Source organism: Centruroides sculpturatus, unplaced genomic scaffold, assembly GCF_000671375.1.
Source record: "Centruroides sculpturatus isolate CEXI.00-Female unplaced genomic scaffold, Cexi_2.0 scaffold1834, whole genome shotgun sequence".
Taxonomy (NCBI): Eukaryota; Metazoa; Arthropoda; class Arachnida; order Scorpiones; family Buthidae; genus Centruroides; species Centruroides sculpturatus.
This window is the reverse complement of record NW_019385978.1, coordinates 34,704-56,261: the sequence shown is the minus strand read 5'-3', so window position 1 is coordinate 56,261 and position 21,558 is coordinate 34,704. Positions and strand designations below refer to the sequence as shown.

At 27.3% G+C, this 21,558-nt stretch overlaps 1 protein-coding gene and 1 long non-coding RNA gene across 2 annotated transcripts; both read right to left on the bottom strand.

Annotated features, from left to right (window-relative positions):
* Positions 1 to 7,517: 7,517 nt before the first annotated feature.
* On the bottom strand, positions 7,518 to 12,016 carry LOC111612910. The gene is made up of 6 exons (XM_023354199.1): positions 11,919 to 12,016; positions 11,405 to 11,764; positions 11,129 to 11,319; positions 8,323 to 8,444; positions 8,080 to 8,243; positions 7,518 to 8,011 (listed from the first exon to the last, which is right to left on the bottom strand). Exons 1-6 carry the CDS (start codon positions 11,977 to 11,979, stop codon positions 7,806 to 7,808), a joined length of 1,104 nt encoding a protein of 367 aa, XP_023209967.1. The 5' UTR covers positions 11,980 to 12,016; the 3' UTR covers positions 7,518 to 7,805.
* Positions 12,017 to 19,201: 7,185 nt separating this feature from the next.
* On the bottom strand, positions 19,202 to 20,361 carry LOC111612909. The gene is made up of 3 exons (XR_002754692.1): positions 20,226 to 20,361; positions 19,701 to 19,799; positions 19,202 to 19,546 (listed from the first exon to the last, which is right to left on the bottom strand). It is a non-coding gene; the product is annotated as an uncharacterized LOC111612909 (long non-coding RNA).
* Between the last annotated feature and the right edge of the window lie 1,197 nt (positions 20,362 to 21,558).

Here is a 21,558-nt window from a genome sequence, read left to right as displayed (position 1 = left end):
TGTATAGTCAAGGAAAAAAAATTAAAAATAAATAATAATTAGGGCAACTACTATGCACTTTTATAAAATGAGAAATGATAATGGTGCTAAGNCAGAAAGATGGCAAAAGGTATTGGACCAAAATGGTCAATATATAATTCAATAAAATATTTATATAAGAAAATTGGTTTTTTGTGTGAAAAATGAGATTATTTTTGGAACAACCCAATATTATGTATACATAAATTAATAGAATCGCACACTCAGGATTGTGATGTCAAATCTGAATATGACTTTTCATTGTCATATTCTTGCTTAGATCTACTCAGACTACTTATATACAGGGTGGTTCATTTTAATCAAGCCACTGGAATAATTCAAAAAATGCATATCCTACAAAAAACTTCATTAAACCAAAGATATTAGATGTTGGTTTTCTTGAAGATTACACTGTTTCATCATAGATGGCAATACAATTAGTGAAAAAATAGATCATCTTCATTTTCTTAAATGAGAATTTCCATTTTTTATTGCATATTATAATTCTACATAAAAAAAACTTTTATCTGAACATTTTTCTGAAATCAGCACTTATTAGTGGTTAACATTTAAACTTTTGTGTGTTTGCTACACTGCATGCATGCATCTGTTAATGTTTGTGAAGTTCATTGAAAAAGAAAGAATTATATGAACCAGTACAATGGTCCTCATGATCATTTGTGATGCCTGATTTTATTTGTGGGGATATTTAGAGAACCAACAACTAGAGAAGATACAATTGAGAGAATTCAATCAGCTTGTACAGTACAAACTACAAACATACCATGAGATGTGATACTAAAATCAGACATAGCAAAAACACATTCACTAAGGAGACTCAATTATTTCCAGTAACATTCGATGTGAAATAATTTAGACTATTGGTGGATGTGTTTATTGCTATATTATGTTATCCCAGTTGCTCATTGGTGTTTGAACTCAAAAACATACATTTTGACATAGAATTTATACATGCATTAGGAAAATAAAGATGACTTTGAGCATCATTTATAATACCAGAAAACTGAGGGGCAAGGAAACTCAATGTTAATTAACTCTGCATATCACATGAGGCTGACTAACTTAGTAGTATTGTATGCATGGCATCTCTGATTCCATTCTTTATTCCAAAATTGTGAAATTATTGGCATTCCTACAATTATCTTTTATTTCCATATTTTGACTTCTTTCTAATGGTGTAAAATACGTGAATTGATGAAAATGCATATTTTGTTTATTTTATTGAAATTTGATCAGATAAACATTAAATTTCACTTTGCTGTAAATTATCTTAGATTTCATAGATTAACATTGTGTTTATTTGTAATTGGAGACAGAAGTGTTGTCTTTCAAGGTCAGATAGGAAAACTATTACTTTAAAGGGAAATCATCAGTCAAACCGGTGCTCACTCCCATTCTAATTGTGAACAAACAGCAAAGTGTTTGTTAACCCTGTAAACAAAAGCTTCCATCCCACTTTTAAATTGGGCAGATGACAATCTTTTTGTTTTATTTTATTTGGAAGAATGTTCTCTTTAACATTTAACAACCAGAAAAAGATAATGTACACCACTATATGTTGATGCTACGTAAAAATAATTCATTTTGTGTGTACTTGCGACAGTGTATAACTATCCTCTTTAGGCAGAATCATTCTTAGAGAACAAAACATTTGAATTAAAGAAAAAGAACCCAAATATCAACCAATGTTTTTTCAAATTGCTTGACCTGCATGCACATGGAAAATTTAAATTACAACATTGTATATGTGTTTAAATTTAATTATTATTTGTCACAAAAATGTAAAAAAATTCATTGATTATAACTTCTGGCATAGAGAATTTTTAACATCGGCATACTTTAAAACTTCACAAACTATGTTAAAATCAGAAATAATAATCCATATATACAGTATAATATTTGAGTTCACTTTCAGATAGAGTTTTTGAACGAACAGACTATATATAATGTTCTTCTAAAAGAACAATTTTGTTTGTGTTTGTTTCCATTTTTAACCTACTCTGTGCCTTTAACATTACTTCAGTAATGCAAGATCTGTTTTTGTGCAGATATAACACTTCATACCTGACAGTCTGAAAATGTTCCTTAGAGTTCATGATTACAATTCACTTTATCCTTCCAGTTAATCTTTTTGATAGTACAGTCAATAGAATGTCATTAAATTGACATTTGGATTAAACGTGTCCATATTTACTAGCATGATAATCTAAGTACTTCCATATTTTAACAGTTTCACATTGGCTAGATATCACAGTGGAAAAGCATAATTGTATTATCATTGTCATTTAAATATATTTATCCATTGATAGCTATTAGCTCAAAGTATTTAGAATTGGTCATCTATTAATGTAACAAATTATTCATTTTGATATGTGTGAATATGCGTTTGCGTGTATGTACATATATGTATAAAAATTACTATCTGACCTTGTAGTGCGTAATTTTTTTTTCAGCACTACTTAGCAGGAATTATCCTGATTAAATATCTCATAACTAGTAACTTGGAATAAAGTATTATTGTATCTATTATAGACTTAAGAGATTAAAATCAACATATTTAATTGTATAAAATTAAGTTCTTTTGAGATTTCATTTGTTCTCTCTTAAATATAATTCTTTATAGAAATGATTACAATGTTTCTGTTTTTTTACTGTTTTCTGTTTCCAGTCGTATAAATCTGTTGTAATGCTATGATGTATTACTTGGCTGTAACAGAATTTAGATTGCTGTCATATTTTATTGAATCAGATGACCTCTTCATAGCCTTGAAACTTTGCCTGAAATCATGTACTGTTTAGATGTCAGGACAATATTCTGCTTGGTATAGAAATATTCTGAATTAGTGAATTAACTTTGATAACAAAATGCTGTCCAAAATTCAGCAATAGGTACTGTAATTTGACAATTTGTATTAAATGTACAATTCCACATATAAATTGTCCATGCTTGAACAGTATCATGGTGCAGAGATTTACTTAGAATATTTATATTTGTGCCTTTAAACAAACAACAAAAACATTTAGTTAAAATTTTAGATGTTTTGTGAATTTCATAATTGATCTTGTTATATATACAATGATGTTACCTGATGGAAATAAGTACACAAAGTATTTTATCACTTGCTGTTGAAGAAAAATCTGTCCATGATGTTTAAACCATTGGTTGTTTTTTTACGTCTACAATGACATCATGTACTTCAATTCATCTTTCATTAGATCTATGTTTAATAGGTCACAGTGAAATACTAACATAAATTGGCTACCTCTAACTTTATTGGACTGATTCAAGCTCAAATTCATTATTGGAAATGGAAGTTTTATTGGAGTTTTAACTAAAAACTATGTAATTAAAATATATTGAAAATCCCAAAATAACTATAATGATATTTTAATCAAAGAACAGTATTTATTTTGTTTTTTCTACTTCATATGAAATTACTATATTTTAATAAATGAATGATTTAACCATTATGGAAATTATTCATTCATTAATTCATTAAAAAGAGGAATGTAAATTTTTTATGAATGTAATCTCAAGATTAGATTATATTTTAAATATATCTGACTGGAGTTTAGCTATTTTATTTTCAATATATTTTTTGGTGTGTTGTTATTTTAAATATTTGTTCTATTATAATTGAATACATTTTAAGTATATCTTTTTATACTGTGTATTAAAAAATAATAATTTGTTTTAAATATATGATGTAAACCATTCCATAATATGATGTAAAAGTTTAGATATGTAGCATTGTTTTATAGAGATTTCATTAGTTTGAATTTTCTTTAGCCTAAAAGGCAAACTATAGTTTTGTTTTTAAAAGAAAATATTTTTGGCAATTTTTAAAATAAATTTCAAATGGAAGAATAACTGCATGTGCTACATATCATAAACTTTACTTTTAAAGTTTTATTGTTAACTTCAAAAAATTTAGATTGTTTTAAAGATAGCATTTAAAATTTGATTATTGAAAATAACAAATATTATACAACAAATGCATAATATATTTTAATATTGTTATAAAGCATTGATATTATTGTAAAATTGTTTTTTTACTGTAGATTGAATAGTCTAATCAGTTATAAAAGGCTGACTAATCATCTGTCTTATGAAATAAGATTTAATAAGGTTTCATTTTTGTATGTAAAAATGACTTGTAATATAGTGTCAAAGAAAAAAAGATATTTTGGATTATATTTTGTGTTTAAACTCCAGATAAAACTTCCATTATCATCCAAGTTAGCTACACAAGTCTCAGGTTTGTTTATGTGGACCATGTTTAAGTAGACAAACATTCCCTCCACTTCAGAGCAAGTTTGGTAGGAGAAAAATGTGTTGCTAAAATTACAATACTTTAAACCTGTATTTTCTGACAGCAGTTTCACTATTCATTAGTTATTCATTTTGTTGTTGTTATTATTATTATTTTAATTTGATCTATATATATACAGTTTATACAATAAAATCATTCCTAATAAAGTTCAAATGTGAAGTTCTAAATCATTGCATGTAGAAAATTGTTTGTATAGTCAAAACAATGTTTGATAATATACTACTATCAATTTGAGATTTTTATTTTGCATGAGATTCATTCTAGAGGTCAGAATTGTACAATTGTGTAAAATATCATTTAGTATGGCATAATTCTGTTTACACTGAATATTTCATGTCAAAGGAAAACAGCTTATTATTGCCTATTAAAAATGTTTCTCAAAAGATAAATTTGTTTCTTGTGTTTCTTTATTATATACTTCACAGCATTGAACAAATATAAGACAAAACTTAAAATTATTGCTTATAAAGCAAAACAGTTATTAACAACAATTAAATTAAGCCATATTATTTTAATGATAGCTTTCTTCACATGATTTTTTATATAGAAAGTTTTAAATAAATTTAAATAAAGTTTTAACATTAGAAATGCCTCTAACTTTTCGATTTTTTTTTTGGTTCTTAAATAATACTAATGTATATTAAAAATGAATTTTAAAAAATACTGCCTTTTTCATCCGTGTATTACGTGTTTTTTTACGTGTATACATGGCTCAAAACTCAAAAACTCAACCGAGATATATTTTTAGAACTTGAAAGAATTTGATTCACTTTTGGAACATTGTATTAAATTTTATTATATAAAGTATTTCATAGACACTTCAAGTTCTTTGTAATTTTTAACAAGTTTGTCTTACCTGCTCCTACAAAAATTGTCTAGGAAATGCGTAATCAACAGATTAATATTCATACACGGGTAGTCGTGAGTTCGGGCCTCGCCAACATGGAATTTTCCGGGTTTTTTCACGTTTATAATATCTAAAAAGGGGCCACTTTCCATGGAAAGCACCCACGTGTCGCGTTTTGCATACAAATAAAAACTAACAATCATTCTTCTATATTATAAAATTACAGAAAAATTTTTCATTGTTTCTAATCTAATATTTAAAAAAATCTTAAGAACAGAATTCTTTAAGGGATTTGATTTAATACATTTTAAAGCTTTCAATGCATGTTTTTCCAACAAACGTGTAACTATTCTAAAAACGCTGGCAAGGGCTCTTGCTCGAATAAGAGGCTAAGGAGACCATTTCCTAGGAATTCTGATAATTATATTAGGATATAAAATTTTAAGTAATAACAAAAGGTCAAAAGAGTAATTTTGAGGGTAGAAATGAGATTTCAGTGCGACCCCAATCGAGATATGACACATGGCCCCTCAACCTTTAATCACCAAAATGTAATAGCATCAATGACCTGATACTATATATTAATTAAACGAAATAGACTCCAACACACGTCCATGGGGTTTCCCTTTTCTACTTTGAGTTTAGGGGTCTCAAAATGTCAAGATTTTCAAAACCAAGAGGGTCAAATCTGACACAATTATAATATTCAATACGTTCCCGTGTGTTTTAACAGCCTGGAAAGTAAAATTTCTCAAAAGATATAATGTTATACCTAATTATCTTTGCTTTGACATGATAAAAGTTAAATTCTGTTGTAAAATAAAGGATTTATATATTTTTTGTTAGTGGTAACAATATGAAATAGTTTTAAGTAAAAAAAGCTACTGATATATATAATCAGCGGAGTATCCAGGGTCTGAACTAGAGGGGGGCAACTCATTAGTTTCGAGGAAGTGGGGAGGGGGGAGAGATTTCACGACAGATGACTCTAGTCTAGTCACAATATTCATTATTCAAACTGATACTAAATTGATACGTCTGTTCTGTGTGTCAATCACTACACTTTAATTTTTCTTCTAGGGAAGGGCAGCTACCCCTCGCTGGGTACGCCCTTGTATATAATGATGATGATTTGAAAGAATGGAAAATATTAGTATTTTGATCATACACGTTTTCCCCCTTCATTTGACTTATATTTGTAAAACAATCCAATAGAATTACATAAATTATGAAATAATACTTTATTACATTAATACAGTATATTGAATACTGTGGAATTAAGTATGTTATTTAATAGTTACAGCATATTTTAATATACAGTACTTACTAAACAATTTATTATTAAATTAATTAATGCTTTCTAACTTTTTTCATACATCTCAATGTTGTGAGATGATTAATTTTCAACTATAGTATTTTTCAATCACCTCAGATTAGATGTTTTATTGTTCATTTAATTTTGTTCGAATTAGCCTGAATAATATAAATCATGGAAAAAATGTTTCTCATGATTTATATTTAATTAGAAATACACTATGCCACTTCCCACCCACTGACTTTATACCAATCACAAGCGGTAAAAGCGGGGATATTAAATATTCAAATGGCCTGATTTATTTTATATTATTATACTTTAGAATCAAATTTTTTGTTATCCATTTCATTGTTGTGTTGTGTAAGTTCAAGTTTATTTCCATGAACAAAATCTAAATTTGTGATATTGATGCAATGGAAAGTAGACTTATTTTATGACGATGACTTAACCAATCAGATGATGGTTTCAGGGAAGTTTAAATTCGATCTCTGTCTATAAAGTTTGTGTCTCATTTTGTATACAATAATAAATGTTCTTGTAGGGACCAAATGGATGGAATAAGTCTTTCTACAGATACCTTTCTTCTCATTTTTAAAATATACTTTTATAATTGCGGCACACTTAGCCATCTCTTTCGGCGCCTCGTTTCAGAATTACTGTACTGTACAGTGGTACCTCAGGTTACGAACGCCCCAGCATACGAAATTTTCAGGATACGACATGAAATTCGAACATATTTTTGCTCCACGATACGAACAAAAACTCACCATACGACGTTACATTAGTTCGCATTTTTCATTTTTTTTTTTTTACTACAGTTATTTTTTTAATGTATTACTTGGCTTTAATTTGAGTATGTTTTTCGCGTTGGAACGAATCATTTGGTTTTACGTGTAATCGTATGGGGAAAAATGATTCACCTTACGACATTTTCATGATACGATCTCAGTTTCGGAACGGATTAATTTCGTATCCTGAGGTACCACTGTATTAGTTTATAAGCTTCGACCTTGTCTAAGATGATCAAAAGAAAATTATTAGCAAGGAACGAATGTAAAGCTTGCTTTGTAATTATTATTGCGTTTTCACCACAGAAAATATAAAACCATATTTATTTAAAACCGACCAAAGTATAGGAAACAGTAGCAAAAATTCACTTCGTTCTCTCTGATCCAATTCAAGGATTTACCATAAAACGATAAAGGTTGAATATTTACATTTTCATCAAATAGTAGTTAAATCCTTTTCAAGTCAAAGAAGTATGTAAATATTAATTAATTGCCTGTTTTTTGGCATCATCTGAAGAAATATGATCGCTTTCCGTGTCGACTGTTTCTAGTTGATCTGTTATGGACGAAGAGGCTTCGTTACTTTTCTTCTGTTTATAAAATTGTTTCCATGCAAAAATGACAATTCCCATTAAAGCTGATATCGTCAAAATAATTGGCACTGCTGCTTGATCCAGAATTCTGTTTTCTATTGCATTTTAAACGATAAATATAATGCTTTTTGACGTCTATAATATAATGTAATTGTCACATTACCTGAGCGGATTTTTGGCTGATGAAGAGAAGCAGTTCTCTCTTGAGTTAAAAGTCGAGCATCCCTTATATTGCTCGAAGATGCCGATTGAATTGCATTGTCGTAGTTTGATTCTGCACCTGTTGAATTTAAGGTGGACAGTGAATGATTGCGAGGGACTTGAACTCTGAAAAATGAATAAAAGATGAGATGGTATCTAGTAGAATTTAAAAATCTAATATTAAAATATGTGACGAGCTTCTTACGCTGCTTGAATAGTAAGTGTTCCTGGTAAGAAATTGCATACTACTAAAAACCTTCGAGAACTATGCGTCACCAATTCTCGATTCTCGTGTACTACGATAGACGTTTGGATTCTTGAATCGTTCTAGAATTAAAAATTAATATAATTTTCTGTTTAGAACTGTAGGCGTAATTACTAAAAGATCATTCAACAATAATAAATACTTGTATTAATAGAGTATTGCAACGAGTTAACACGGTTTAAAGTCATTAAAGAAGTGTTGTAAGAAGTGTTTTTAAACCTCATTTATATAACGTTATCTCTTAGATTGATGACTTATTTACAATTTTTCGGTGGAAAAAATACAAGATTAAAAATAGAGATATTTCTATCTTGTTTAAAATAATGAGTTGAGATATCGTTATGGGTGTTGTGGAATCAGAAATAAACTTATCTTGTACATAGAAGACAAGTAAAACTGGTATTTTATTACTAAATATTTTTGAAATGGTTTATTTTTTAACAATGTTAATGCTTTTGCAAGAATATCTGAAAAAATTTCTAAATTCCATTTGAATTCTTAGGATTAAACATTCTATGTATTTAAATCAAATTCTTTAACGTATCCTTTGCAGTAGTGGTTTTCAATTTTTTTAAGCCAGTTTACTTTTACTATATGTGACATACTTGTTATTCAAAATTTGTACATAACAACTACAAACTCCCCGAAGGTCAATATTTAAAGGAGAAATAAAATGATATTTTACCATGGCAAGCAATGCTAAAACTACAAGCAGATGTATAGGCTATATTATAATATACTTAACAGTAATGTATATAAGCGTAAATAATCTAGTTTAATTTCTTTTTATTTCAAATTTTCTGTAGAGCTTAATATAGTTTGCAAATATTTATTTCCGAAAATAAAGCTTAAACAGAATTCTTGGATACATACGTTTAGTTTCGTCAATAATATATAATGTTATATTATATTTTCTTTTGTATAACCTGTATTTGAATAAGTGAAAGAATTTTGCAGATTACCAAACTTGCTAAAAATCCACACTGCAATAATAATGCATTATATTGAATTTTACGTTAGAAGTTCATATCTTACGCTATTTAAAACAAAGAAAGTTTAGTGCTTTTCGTAAGATTTCCTCGAAATAAACATTAATTTTTTTCTAAATGCTTGACTTACACTTGTTAGGATCATGCAGTCAGCCCTACATCGATCTATGACACATTTACTGTGTGACTGAGTATAACCTACGAGGAATAAGTGAACTGAAATAATGTAACCTCCATTAAGTAACGTTTTCCCATTAATATACAAGTAAATTTCACCAATTAAAATTAGTGAAATTTATTTTTATGTTAATAAGAAAAACATTACATTACACTATATTAATGAGAAACATAACGTTAATAAAATGAAACTGCATTGTTTGTTTCTTCTAACATTCCTCAAATTGTTATTCGATGAAAGATCAAATTTATAGGAACTTTTTGGCTGCTGCGCTAAGTAATCTTCTAAAACATAATTTTTATTTTATTTTGATTTAAATAGTTTACATCAAAATACTTTAAATTTAAATTGTTTTAAAGTTTAATAAACTCGCTTTCAAGTGGTGAGCAATATTTACAGATTTAATAACTTCCATACAAAAGAGACATCTACGTTTATGATGTAGGCTTGTGTGCCCACGTAAGACGTGTCAACTTGCTTTGTATAGTGGGAATAATGCATTTATATAGGCCTATGTATTCAATTAAATGGTACTCGCATATATCCTGGAGTTATAATTAATAATAAAGCTGGCTCTTTGCCTGTGTGTGGACTTTTGGATCACCAGTGTATTGCTTCTATGGATTTAACTCATTAGTAATTAAATTTATATAGCACATACAAGTAAGTAAATTTTGAGAAATAGAACAAGAAAACAGAATCAGCTTCATATTTTGAGGGACCCAGTGTAATATATAAGTAAGGGACCTTTTCAAGACGGGGAGGCCGAGTTTTAACTAAGCACACGGCTCCTCTAAGTGTGGGGTCCTATGAGAATGCACAGCTCGCGCACTGAAGACGGCTTGTTATGGCCGGTCAGCAATAACTCAGAAGTATGTCGTGGTTTGCGGCGCCTCGGGTTATACGCATATATTATTTACATAATTATGCATGTTTAACATGTAACACTAATGATGAATAAAACAGCAGTTTTTTTACATTGTCAGTATTAATATTAGTATAAGCTGCGTAACGTTTAAATGTCTGACAATTTTTAAAAAGTACTTATTAAATACAGTATTAGAAGTGTTCATAGCACTCTTACTCATTTAGCGCTTGAGCACATAGTCTCTCCTCTCTCTCTGCCCTCCCCTCGCTTTTCCTCTATAACAAGTATTAACAAATTTTTAATAAATTACTATATTTTTGAAAGCTGAATCATCACCCTTAACAGTATTAAAAATTACAAATAAACTACGTATTAAAAATGCACTAAACCACGGGTCTTATTTAGTTTTCACGCTCCAGAACATTTTAGTACTTCCTGGATTGTAGTGCCAAAATTTTTAATATATTTTTCCGTAATTAGAAATTTTAAGTTACATTTCAGAAAATTGTAAGTATTCTGAAATGTCAAAGTTTCATCATACCATGACTTAATTTCTACATACTTTTCAGTGCCGATAAAGAGAAGTTAGTCAAGGTTTTGTGTAAAAAATGGTACCCTTTTTTTGTTATTTTCGGGCATTTCGAAGTTTTAAAGTTATCATTATTTTAAAATATAAATTATATGCCTCGTAACTCCATTCAAACAACTTACAACAGTTTTACTTCCGCAGACGTCATGCATAATCGTCAATTTATAAACTCTTCTGCCGCTTCTTTTATCTCCATACGTCACGCATCTCTTATCAAATTTATCTTCTACTTCTATTTTGCCGGGAAAATAAGGACCAGTCGTCACTTCTATATCCGTTACATTTCCTAAACAGCGTGTCGTGCGAGCTGAAACTGTTTTTTTTTAAAAATATATATATATATATATATAAGAATCTACAGATGAAAGATAAAGGTACAAAAAGCTCGTTAAACGTACATCCTTTAGTGCTTATGGTGATGACATTAGATTCGACATTGAGAGCACGATTCTTCGCCAGTTCTTCATTGTTTCCAGAAGTTAAAATAGGTTGAACGGATATACTATAATTTGTCAGCATTCTTAATTCGTAAATAGAAGCTTCGAATCCTCCATTGAGGGTCGATCTTCGAACGAAATCGTGTGAATTCTTCCTCGGTGCATTGAGGAGAAGATGACGTTGTTTGCACGGATACTTGACCTTCCAGGAAGTAGTTTCGCATAGCGTGACCTTAAAACCTTCTACCCCGTTGAATGAACGATATCGCCATTTTAGTTTGATCGAACGATAATCTGATTCCGCTCGTAAATCTTCGATGCCTTATTAAAAAAAATAAATTTATTTATTTATAACAATTTCTATCATTTTCGAAAATTTATCAGACTTTAAAATAGCTTTACATCTATTTTACAATTAATAAAATAGATGTAAAGCTATTTTAAAGTCTGATAAATTTTCTTTTATTTTTCTTACCTGGATATCTTGATGACGATGCTATAACACATAACAACCAAATAAAAACGATTTTTTTCATTTCTTACAACTCAAATCGTTAAAATTACGAATAAATCTCTCTGCAAAAATTGAAAAATGTTATTATTTTTTAATTAAAAATTGAATATTGCTTATATAAATTAATTAAAGTCAATTACACTATAACAAAGATACAGAGAAGGTCAATTCATCTAACAGAAACTCCTATTTTAATTTATTTATAATATTTAACCAATACTAATGTAACATTCTATTTATAGTAGAATTGTAGCGTAACATTTGCAAATTTACTTTTTTAAAGATTAAATATATACATATATGGCATGAATATACAAATAAATTTAATTTCGAGGCCCCTCTATGTCCGAGTTATGGGTCAAATGGCCTCGATAGTCCCTCTATCTGAGTCACTTCATAGTTATTGTCTTAACTGATTTGATATTATTTGTTATAATAATATAAAAATAATACAGATTTATAAACTAAAATAGAAAAATCTTACTTACAGCTTTTTTTAGTTAAAATATCCTCGTATAAATCATACAGTGACGTTTCTGTTTGTGAGGGTTTAGAGGTCAAATTCAACCTTAACTATGAATACTTCGGAACTAGTTAGTACCTCTTCAATATTCTTCTAGACCTTCGACTGTTAAAAAATAAATTTAAATAAAGACAAAATTCTTTTCATAATTTGTTAACAAGAAATTCAAAACTATGAAAGATATACAAGAGAAGTAATCTGTAAAAATAATCATTAGAAAGGAGAAAGCTGATAAATAGATCAAGGAGAGATAATTTGATTGATAGTTGTATGATTAAAAAGCAAGAAATTTAAGCACACGGCTCCTCTAAGTGTGGGGTCCTATGAGAATGCACAGCTCGCGCACTGAAGACGGCTTGTTATGGACGGTCAGCAATAACTCAGAAGTNGATCTCATAAGGCTGAATGTTGTATTGTAAGTTGCATAAGTGTTTACATTCAATGTTTAAAATGAGCAAATACTAAATTTAGATGGATGTTTGTATTGGAATAAAGAATACAAAATCATAATTTGCACACAAAATTAAACTTGATCAGTATTTTGTATTTTATCAGAGTGCAATGCACTAGAAGCAACAAAAAGCTGCAAGTTCCATCTCTGATCTCTCTATTTTTTATGATAATGACAAAAATAATAATTTTTTTCAAAAATATATTTTATTCTAAAATTAAATTATATAATTAATTGAAAATTCTTTATTTAATTAAAAATTATTTATTCAATATTTTCAAAAAGCTTATTTACACTTTTATATTTTTAAATAAATAAATAATATATATATACACTGTGAAATAAACTAAAAATTTTATAAAATCAAATTTAAATCGTTTGGTTTACTGTATTTTAATTTTAATTCAACAATTCATTCCATTATACAGTGACATTTTAGTATTTCATTGAACAAGTATAAAATCACGTGATACGAAAAAATAAAATATAAAATAAAGTACGCAACGATATTATTAGGTCTACTCCCATATTATGCAGCTATTTTCAAACTTGAATATTTATGTGTAATTTAAATTATTAAGAAAGTTATTTTTTTCCACAAAAATTCCCCAAAAAAAGAAGACTTTACTAACCTTCATTCAAGACCGGCTTTAAATTTATTGAAGCTTAAATTATAGCATATAGGAGGGTTTTCCTCTCCATCAAATAAATTTAAAAGAGAGACCCTAACCTGTAGCATGTTTAGTTTATGCGTAAATTCGGCCCAGCCTCCACCCTACTCTTTTTACTTATCTCCTATTTCTTTATTACTGATCTAATGATATTCTGTCTTCTTTGAAGGTATACAATTAACTTAACATTTATAATTGCTAGTCGTCCGGGTTGGACTCTTCATATATTTTGAAGTGCCCAACCCGAACGTTTCTCAGTTAAGTCTATATTAAGAAGAAAAGAAACAGTAAATGGACGATTCCGAAATTTTATTCAAATTATAATTTAAAATTGATTATAAGAGAAATTTTTATTTGGTTTCTCTAATGTTGTATTCGCATCATTTAAAATATCGAAATATTCGAATTAATTTCTAAAAAAGAATAATAAACATTTAAATTATTCGTGTTTGATTCGTCTATAAATAATTTAATTTTTTAAGAAAATCATTAAACCATTGTTGTATATAAGTATTATTTAATAAACACAATTTTGAGTAATGAATGACATTAGCAGATTTTCTGCTTCAGTACATTCTATCAATTCTTTGGTTAACGAACGAGTTGCTATTATTATCGAATTCTTTTGAAATTATCTATCAAAATTATTTTTATTCGCTATCGTGCACAAATATTTTATAAACTAACCAAAATATTTCAGAAATTCCACTCATTAAATATATCTTTCAGTGCTGAGAAATTGCTGTTGCTTGGAACCAATACTGTACTCTATTTTTTTTATTTTTTAAAAATTCTATGTTTAATTTTCATTATATAAAGTTCTAAAAAGTGGAGATTTATAGAATAAAAATAAACTTTATAAAGATATCTTTTAATTTTAAAGTTTTATATACAGTATTAATTCAAATTTAAAGCGTACCCCTACTTCTTCCAGAGATTTTGAAGGGGGAAAAATTAGATAATTATCAGATAATACTAATATTTACTTTAAAAAAGTTTTTATTAAAGAGTAAATAAGTTTAAAATATATTTAAAATATAATTAATAGAAAATATAAAATAAGCACTGAACACTCTTCAGTAGTAGCTTACTTCAGTAAGGATGCAAATCCTTATAATGAGCTTAATAATATTCTAAAATTAAGCTAAATTTGAAAATAATTTTTTTTTATTTGCAATACGATAAAACATCATAAAAAGGCTAGAATTTAATTAAATATTTATATTTAAAAGTGTTATTATTTAAAGTATTCGGTAATATGTCATAACTTTACATAATATCGAAAATAAAGGGTTATTACTTTTATTTCGGTAAGAAAATAACATTCTTCTGTTATCAGATTATATATATAGTAAATTATATTTAGTATGAACTCGGGTTACATTTTTTAATGCAGAATTACTTCAGGTAAATGTTGCATTTTTACAGATGAGTCACGACTTAAGGTCACATTTTGATGGAATATGTCAGTTGCATGACATCGTCTCGTCACTTCATGCTATTTGTTCTTACTCACAAAAATATGAGTCTAACTCTTTATTTCATGCAAACTATAAAAGAATTTAAGCAAAAATATTTTTAAATTGGTTTTTAGTGTTAAAAACATTTTATATTAGCGCCATTTATATCCAGAACGTTAAGTACTGTGCTTAATAACAGTAATTATATTCAACAGCTACAAGAGATGTTAAGTACATGTTAGTAGTACCTCGAGTTAATGGTATTTATACCTTTCTGAGCTTCCAAATATAAAAATATACTTCTAACTGCTTTAATTTGTAAAAAATTACAAAAAACTTTATCTTACAAATAGTTTTATATTCTTATGTTCGTCTATGAATTTACATCCATAGACGAACATAAGAATTAAATAACTGACAACAATAAATATATCTCTCAGATACGCGAGGAAAATAACTTACATTCAGTTGCAAGAGTTTATCTCCAGTTGATGTTAATGAATTTGCAACTCTTTGCTTTACGCAAATTATAAAAGATTTTATGCAAAAATATATCTTAAAAATAGTTTTTTATTATTAAAATTATTTTACATTAGTGCACTTACATCCACAAAAACGTAGAAGAGTTAAATAACCGAAAGCAATAAATATATTTAATAGATAAAATAATAATTATTCTTGTACTTATCTCTTCTATGAGGTTGTAGAGAGACCTCATAACTTTAATAAAACTCTTTCTTTTCAAGAATTTAAATTGTTTTATATATAGAAAAAAGAAATATCAGATTCAAATATTTCATTAATCTCAATTAAAAGATTGATTTATTAAGAGAGTGAATAATTGACTGTCGCATCCATCCGTGCAAAAACTTTTGTGTGATATTTTTGGGTGTTCCGTGATTGAAAGCTTTAATCAATGCGAAAATTTAAATTCCAACGTGAGTTGCTTATCAAAATGTCTAAGAACGCGTGGCCTTAGGCTAGGTTTTCAAGTCCAGACTCACAAAAAATAAAATAAAAAAATTAAATACGTAATTTAATAAGCAAACAGAAAAAAAAATGTAAAATAAATATTCTTATTAAGAAATATTAAATATACTTATTTATTTATCTTAATTTACAATGATTATTTTATTGATTTTTTTTAAATTTATATGATAAAATAACTGATTTTTTAAAAATAAATTTTATTAGCATTGACAGACTAATTTTGTAAATAGCTTTAATGAAGCTGTTAATTAATTTTTGAACAAGTTTTTGCACAAATATTTTTAAATTTATGCAAAATATTTGTTGACAGTTTTAAACATTTTTTCATTTTTATCGTAATTTTCTAAATATTTTAATTAAAAAAAAATAAGCGATATTTTTTAAAATACTAAACTTGTCTTTAAATTATTTTTTCTTTTAAGTAATTTACGATATTTCAAGACCACTGCATAAATTCTAAATTACAAATTGCCATCGAGTCAGATTGATAAAAATAATAACAAATTAAAAGAAACATTTTAAAAATTATTTATTAAAATAGATATTTAATAATTTGCAAATATATATTTTATTAAATTACAATGTAAATAAATATTGCAAATTAAATATATTATGTAAAATTATAAATTATATGTTAAATAATTTTTAATTTTGTACAATATATCCAATACAATTGACCATTATAGTGTTAAATATTATAAATTTTAAAACGGTAATTTATGGTATTTTTTAATTAAAAATTGTTAAAATATATAAATAAATTTTAACATTTTAGTTTATTTTGTATTAAAGAAAACTGAAATCTTCACACACAAATAGATTTGACAGAAGCTAATTCTTCACGCAAAATTTCAAAAGTCTTTTATTTAGCAAAACTTTTGGTTCCTCCTCCCATTCATTGTTCATTTCTACGAAGCGAAATAAATATAAAACAAGTGAACTTGTCCTCAAATCTTGTCAATAAAAAAGAGGCCAAGGGGAAGTAGTAAACATTTGTGATCCGGAACAATATATTTTTCTCTTGAATAACATTAAACAATCTTGCGAAAAATATAAATACATCGCTCTTCTGTCATCTTAATTAATTTTTAGAATTAAATTTCAAAAATTTCGTTTAAATCTACGTAAATGTGCATCACACTTAGATGCTATATGATAATTTAAATGCATTATAAAAGTTAGTTAAAGTGTGCTTAGAAACTTGAGCTGTTTGTACTGCACTATGAATTGTAAGTTAAGGAAACCTTCGACTTACCTCCGAGTGTCATCAACTTGTCTGGATGCTCTCAAATGTCGTTCTGGATGGGATAAAGGCCGTTTACAAACTCGTTCACCCACACATACTTCCGCTCACTGGAGCTTCACGAAGGAGGAGGACTCCATGCTTAACTGTACAATACACAGTGTTGTATATAGTATACATTCCGGGTCGTTACACCGTATTGCTCCGTTGTGATTCTACACGCTAGCTTAGTATTAATTAAAATGATGATAAATTTTTTCCAAATGGCTAGTATTAATAGTCGTGTAGGATTATAGACGAAGTGGGGGTCGAGTTAGCATCTATCAAATATGATAAAGTAGGTGGGAAAAGGGTCGTCGTCTGACAGAAAGGGCGTTTCACGAAGGTCACTGACCTAAAAGATGCTTCCTTTAAAAAATTATCGATGTGTCTTCGATGAAGAAACAACCACATAAATCCTTAATTGCATAAGTAACAATACAGAAACAAAGCCTTTAATTAATGAGCATTTCTGTTTAAAGTATATGTTTTTATCGATAATAATAATATATTAGTCTAATACTTAAACATAATTGATGTAATTTACTTTATCTGTAGCTGTTATCCAACTTCGTATTGATCTCTACACTCCATAAAACTTAATTGTATAGGAAAAAATGTATATATTTAATGAAATTAATGTGATTTAGACTTGTAAAACTAGCATTTCTCCAGTAAAATAGTTAAGATTATTATAATAAAATGTAGAAAGTTATTCGAATTGATTAAATATTCTCTTTTGATTTTTCTAATTTAATAATAGGTGATTTATTATGTATAAAAATTGTTCAATTGTTTATTGTTATTTTGTATGCATCTTTCTATTTTTCTTTATTGTTTAACAATGTTTGAAAGGTATTTAATCAATATTTATCTCCGTTAGTCAGTCAAACAATAACTGTTTACTTTAATTGATTAGTTCTAATAACGTCTTTCATTATAAAATAAAAAGAGATATGATTTATAACAACTCTTCAAACATGTCAAGATCTATTATTATAGACTTGATCAATGATTAAAAATCCTATTTATATCTTTTATTGAAAGATTATTTATTTTTGAAACCTTAAATTACAATAGGAAGTCGATCATTATTCAAACAGAACAAAGCAATGTATAAAAATATTTCCTTGAATAAATTTTAATTGATTCGTTAAAATTATTCCAGTTTATTTACTATTTTGTCTATGTTAATAAAGATTATTTATATTTGCAAATTTTACTTAATTCTTGGTTAAATTGTGCGAATCTTATCTCGGGATTATTCTCAAAATTTCTTAAATGTCGAGAGAGCTACAGTNATTGATTCGTTAAAATTATTCCAGTTTATTTACTATTTTGTCTATGTTAATAAAGATTATTTATATTTGCAAATTTTACTTAATTCTTGGTTAAATTGTGCGAATCTTATCTCGGGATTATTCTCAAAATTTCTTAAATGTCGAGAGAGCTACAGTAACTATTTCTTTTTTTGAGGCCTCAATATATTCTTTTTTTTTATAAGTAATAAGATTTAATAAAAAATGGAATTTTTTCCTTAATACATAAGAGTGCAATAAATTATTCATCACAAATGTTTTTCGAGACCCTTGTAAATATTAGGCCATGATCGAATGGCCTTGCCCTTACGGAAGGGCCTGATAATTAGATGCTGTAAAGTTTAATGTGTTGCTTTAATAAAAAGAGACAAGGCAACAAATTGACAAGCTTAAAGTTTACAATTTCCCACATTAAATTTGCTAAAAGCAATGTGAACTTCCGTGATTTAGATATCGAGAAGTAAAATCTTGTTCGCCTCTTCTCTTATACTAACAGATGAAAGATAAAGGTACAAAAAGCTCGTTAAACGTACATCCTTTAGTGCTTATGGTGATGACATTAGATTCGACATTGAGAGCACGATTCTTCGCCAGTTCTTCATTGTTTCCAGAAGTTAAAATAGGTTGAACGGATATACTATAATTTGTCAGCATTCTTAATTCGTAAATAGAAGCTTCGAATCCTCCATTGAGGGTCGATCTTCGAACGAAATCGTGTGAATTCTTCCTCGGTGCATTGAGGAGAAGATGACGTTGTTTGCACGGATACTTGACCTTCCAGGAAGTAGTTTCGCATAGCGTGACCTTAAAACCTTCTACCCCGTTGAATGAACGATATCGCCATTTTAGTTTGATCGAACGATAATCTGATTCCGCTCGTAAATCTTCGATGCCTTATTAAAAAAAATAAATTTATTTATTTATAACAATTTCTATCATTTTCGAAAATTTATCAGACTTTAAAATAGCTTTACATCTATTTTACAATTAATAAAATAGATGTAAAGCTATTTTAAAGTCTGATAAATTTTCTTTTATTTTTCTTACCTGGATATCTTGATGACGATGCTATAACACATAACAACCAAATAAAAACGATTTCTTTCATTTCTTACAACTCAAATCGTTAAAATTACGAATAAATCTCTGCAAAAATTGAAAAATGTTATTATTTTTTAATTAAAAATTGAATATTGCTTATATAAATTAATTAAAGTCAATTACACTATAACAAAGATACAGAGAAGGTCAATTCATCTAACAGAAACTCCTATTTTAATTTATTTATAATATTTAACCAATACTAATGTAACATTCTATTTATAGTAGAATTGTAGCGTAACATTTGCAAATTTACTTTTTTAAAGATTAAATATATACATATATGGCATGAATATACAAATAAATTTAATTTCGAGGCCCCTCTATGTCCGAGTTATGGGTCAAATGGCCTCGATAGTCCCTCTATCTGAGTCACTTCATAGTTATTGTCTTAACTGATTTGATATTATTTGTTATAATAATATAAAAATAATACAGATTTATAAACTAAAATAGAAAAATCTTACTTACAGCTTTTTTTAGTTAAAATATCCTCGTATAAATCATACAGTGACGTTTCTGTTTGTGAGGGTTTAGAGGTCAAATTCAACCTTAACTATGAATACTTCGGAACTAGTTAGTACCTCTTCAATATTCTTCTAGACCTTCGACTGTTAAAAAATAAATTTAAATAAAGACAAAATTCTTTTCATAATTTGTTAACAAGAAATTCAAAACTATGAAAGATATACAAGAGAAGTAATCTGTAAAAATAATCATTAGAAAGGAGAAAGCTGATAAATAGATCAAGGAGAGATAATTTGATTGATAGTTGTATGATTAAAAAGCAAGAAATTTAATTATTTAATTAAAATTCCGGTTTAGACTAAAGAATATTATAAAACCTATTACATAATTCAGAACCATGATGAAATATCATTAATACAATGTCTGTTCTTATCAGAATTTTATTTAATATTTTAAAATAATTATATTGCTCTAATTACATTACTTTTTAATCATTTAATTGAAGTTTTAAAGATTAAATTATAAAATAAATAATTATTTTTAACAAAAAAAATCTAAGCCACAGTTGAGGAAACTTTGTTTTTTTTAATTGGAGCCATCATTTCAGAGAGATCTCATAAGGCTGAATGTTGTATTGTAAGTTGCATAAGTGTTTACATTCAATGTTTAAAATGAGCAAATACTAAATTTAGATGGATGTTTGTATTGGAATAAAGAATACAAAATCATAATTTGCACACAAAATTAAACTTGATCAGTATTTTGTATTTTATCAGAGTGCAATGCACTAGAAGCAACAAAAAGCTGCAAGTTCCATCTCTGATCTCTCTATTTTTTATGATAATGACAAAAATAATAATTTTTTTCAAAAATATATTTTATTCTAAAATTAAATTATATAATTAATTGAAAATTCTTTATTTAATTAAAAATTATTTATTCAATATTTTCAAAAAGCTTATTTACACTTTTATATTTTTAAATAAATAAATAATATATATATACACTGTGAAATAAACTAAAAATTTTATAAAATCAAATTTAAATCGTTTGGTTTACTGTATTTTAATTTTAATTCAACAATTCATTCCATTATACAGTGACATTTTAGTATTTCATTGAACAAGTATAAAATCACGTGATACGAAAAAATAAAATATAAAATAAAGTACGCAACGATATTATTAGGTCTACTCCCATATTATGCAGCTATTTTCAAACTTGAATATTTATGTGTAATTTAAATTATTAAGAAAGTTATTTTTTTCCACAAAAATTCCCCAAAAAAAGAAGACTTTACTAACCTTCATTCAAGACCGGCTTTAAATTTATTGAA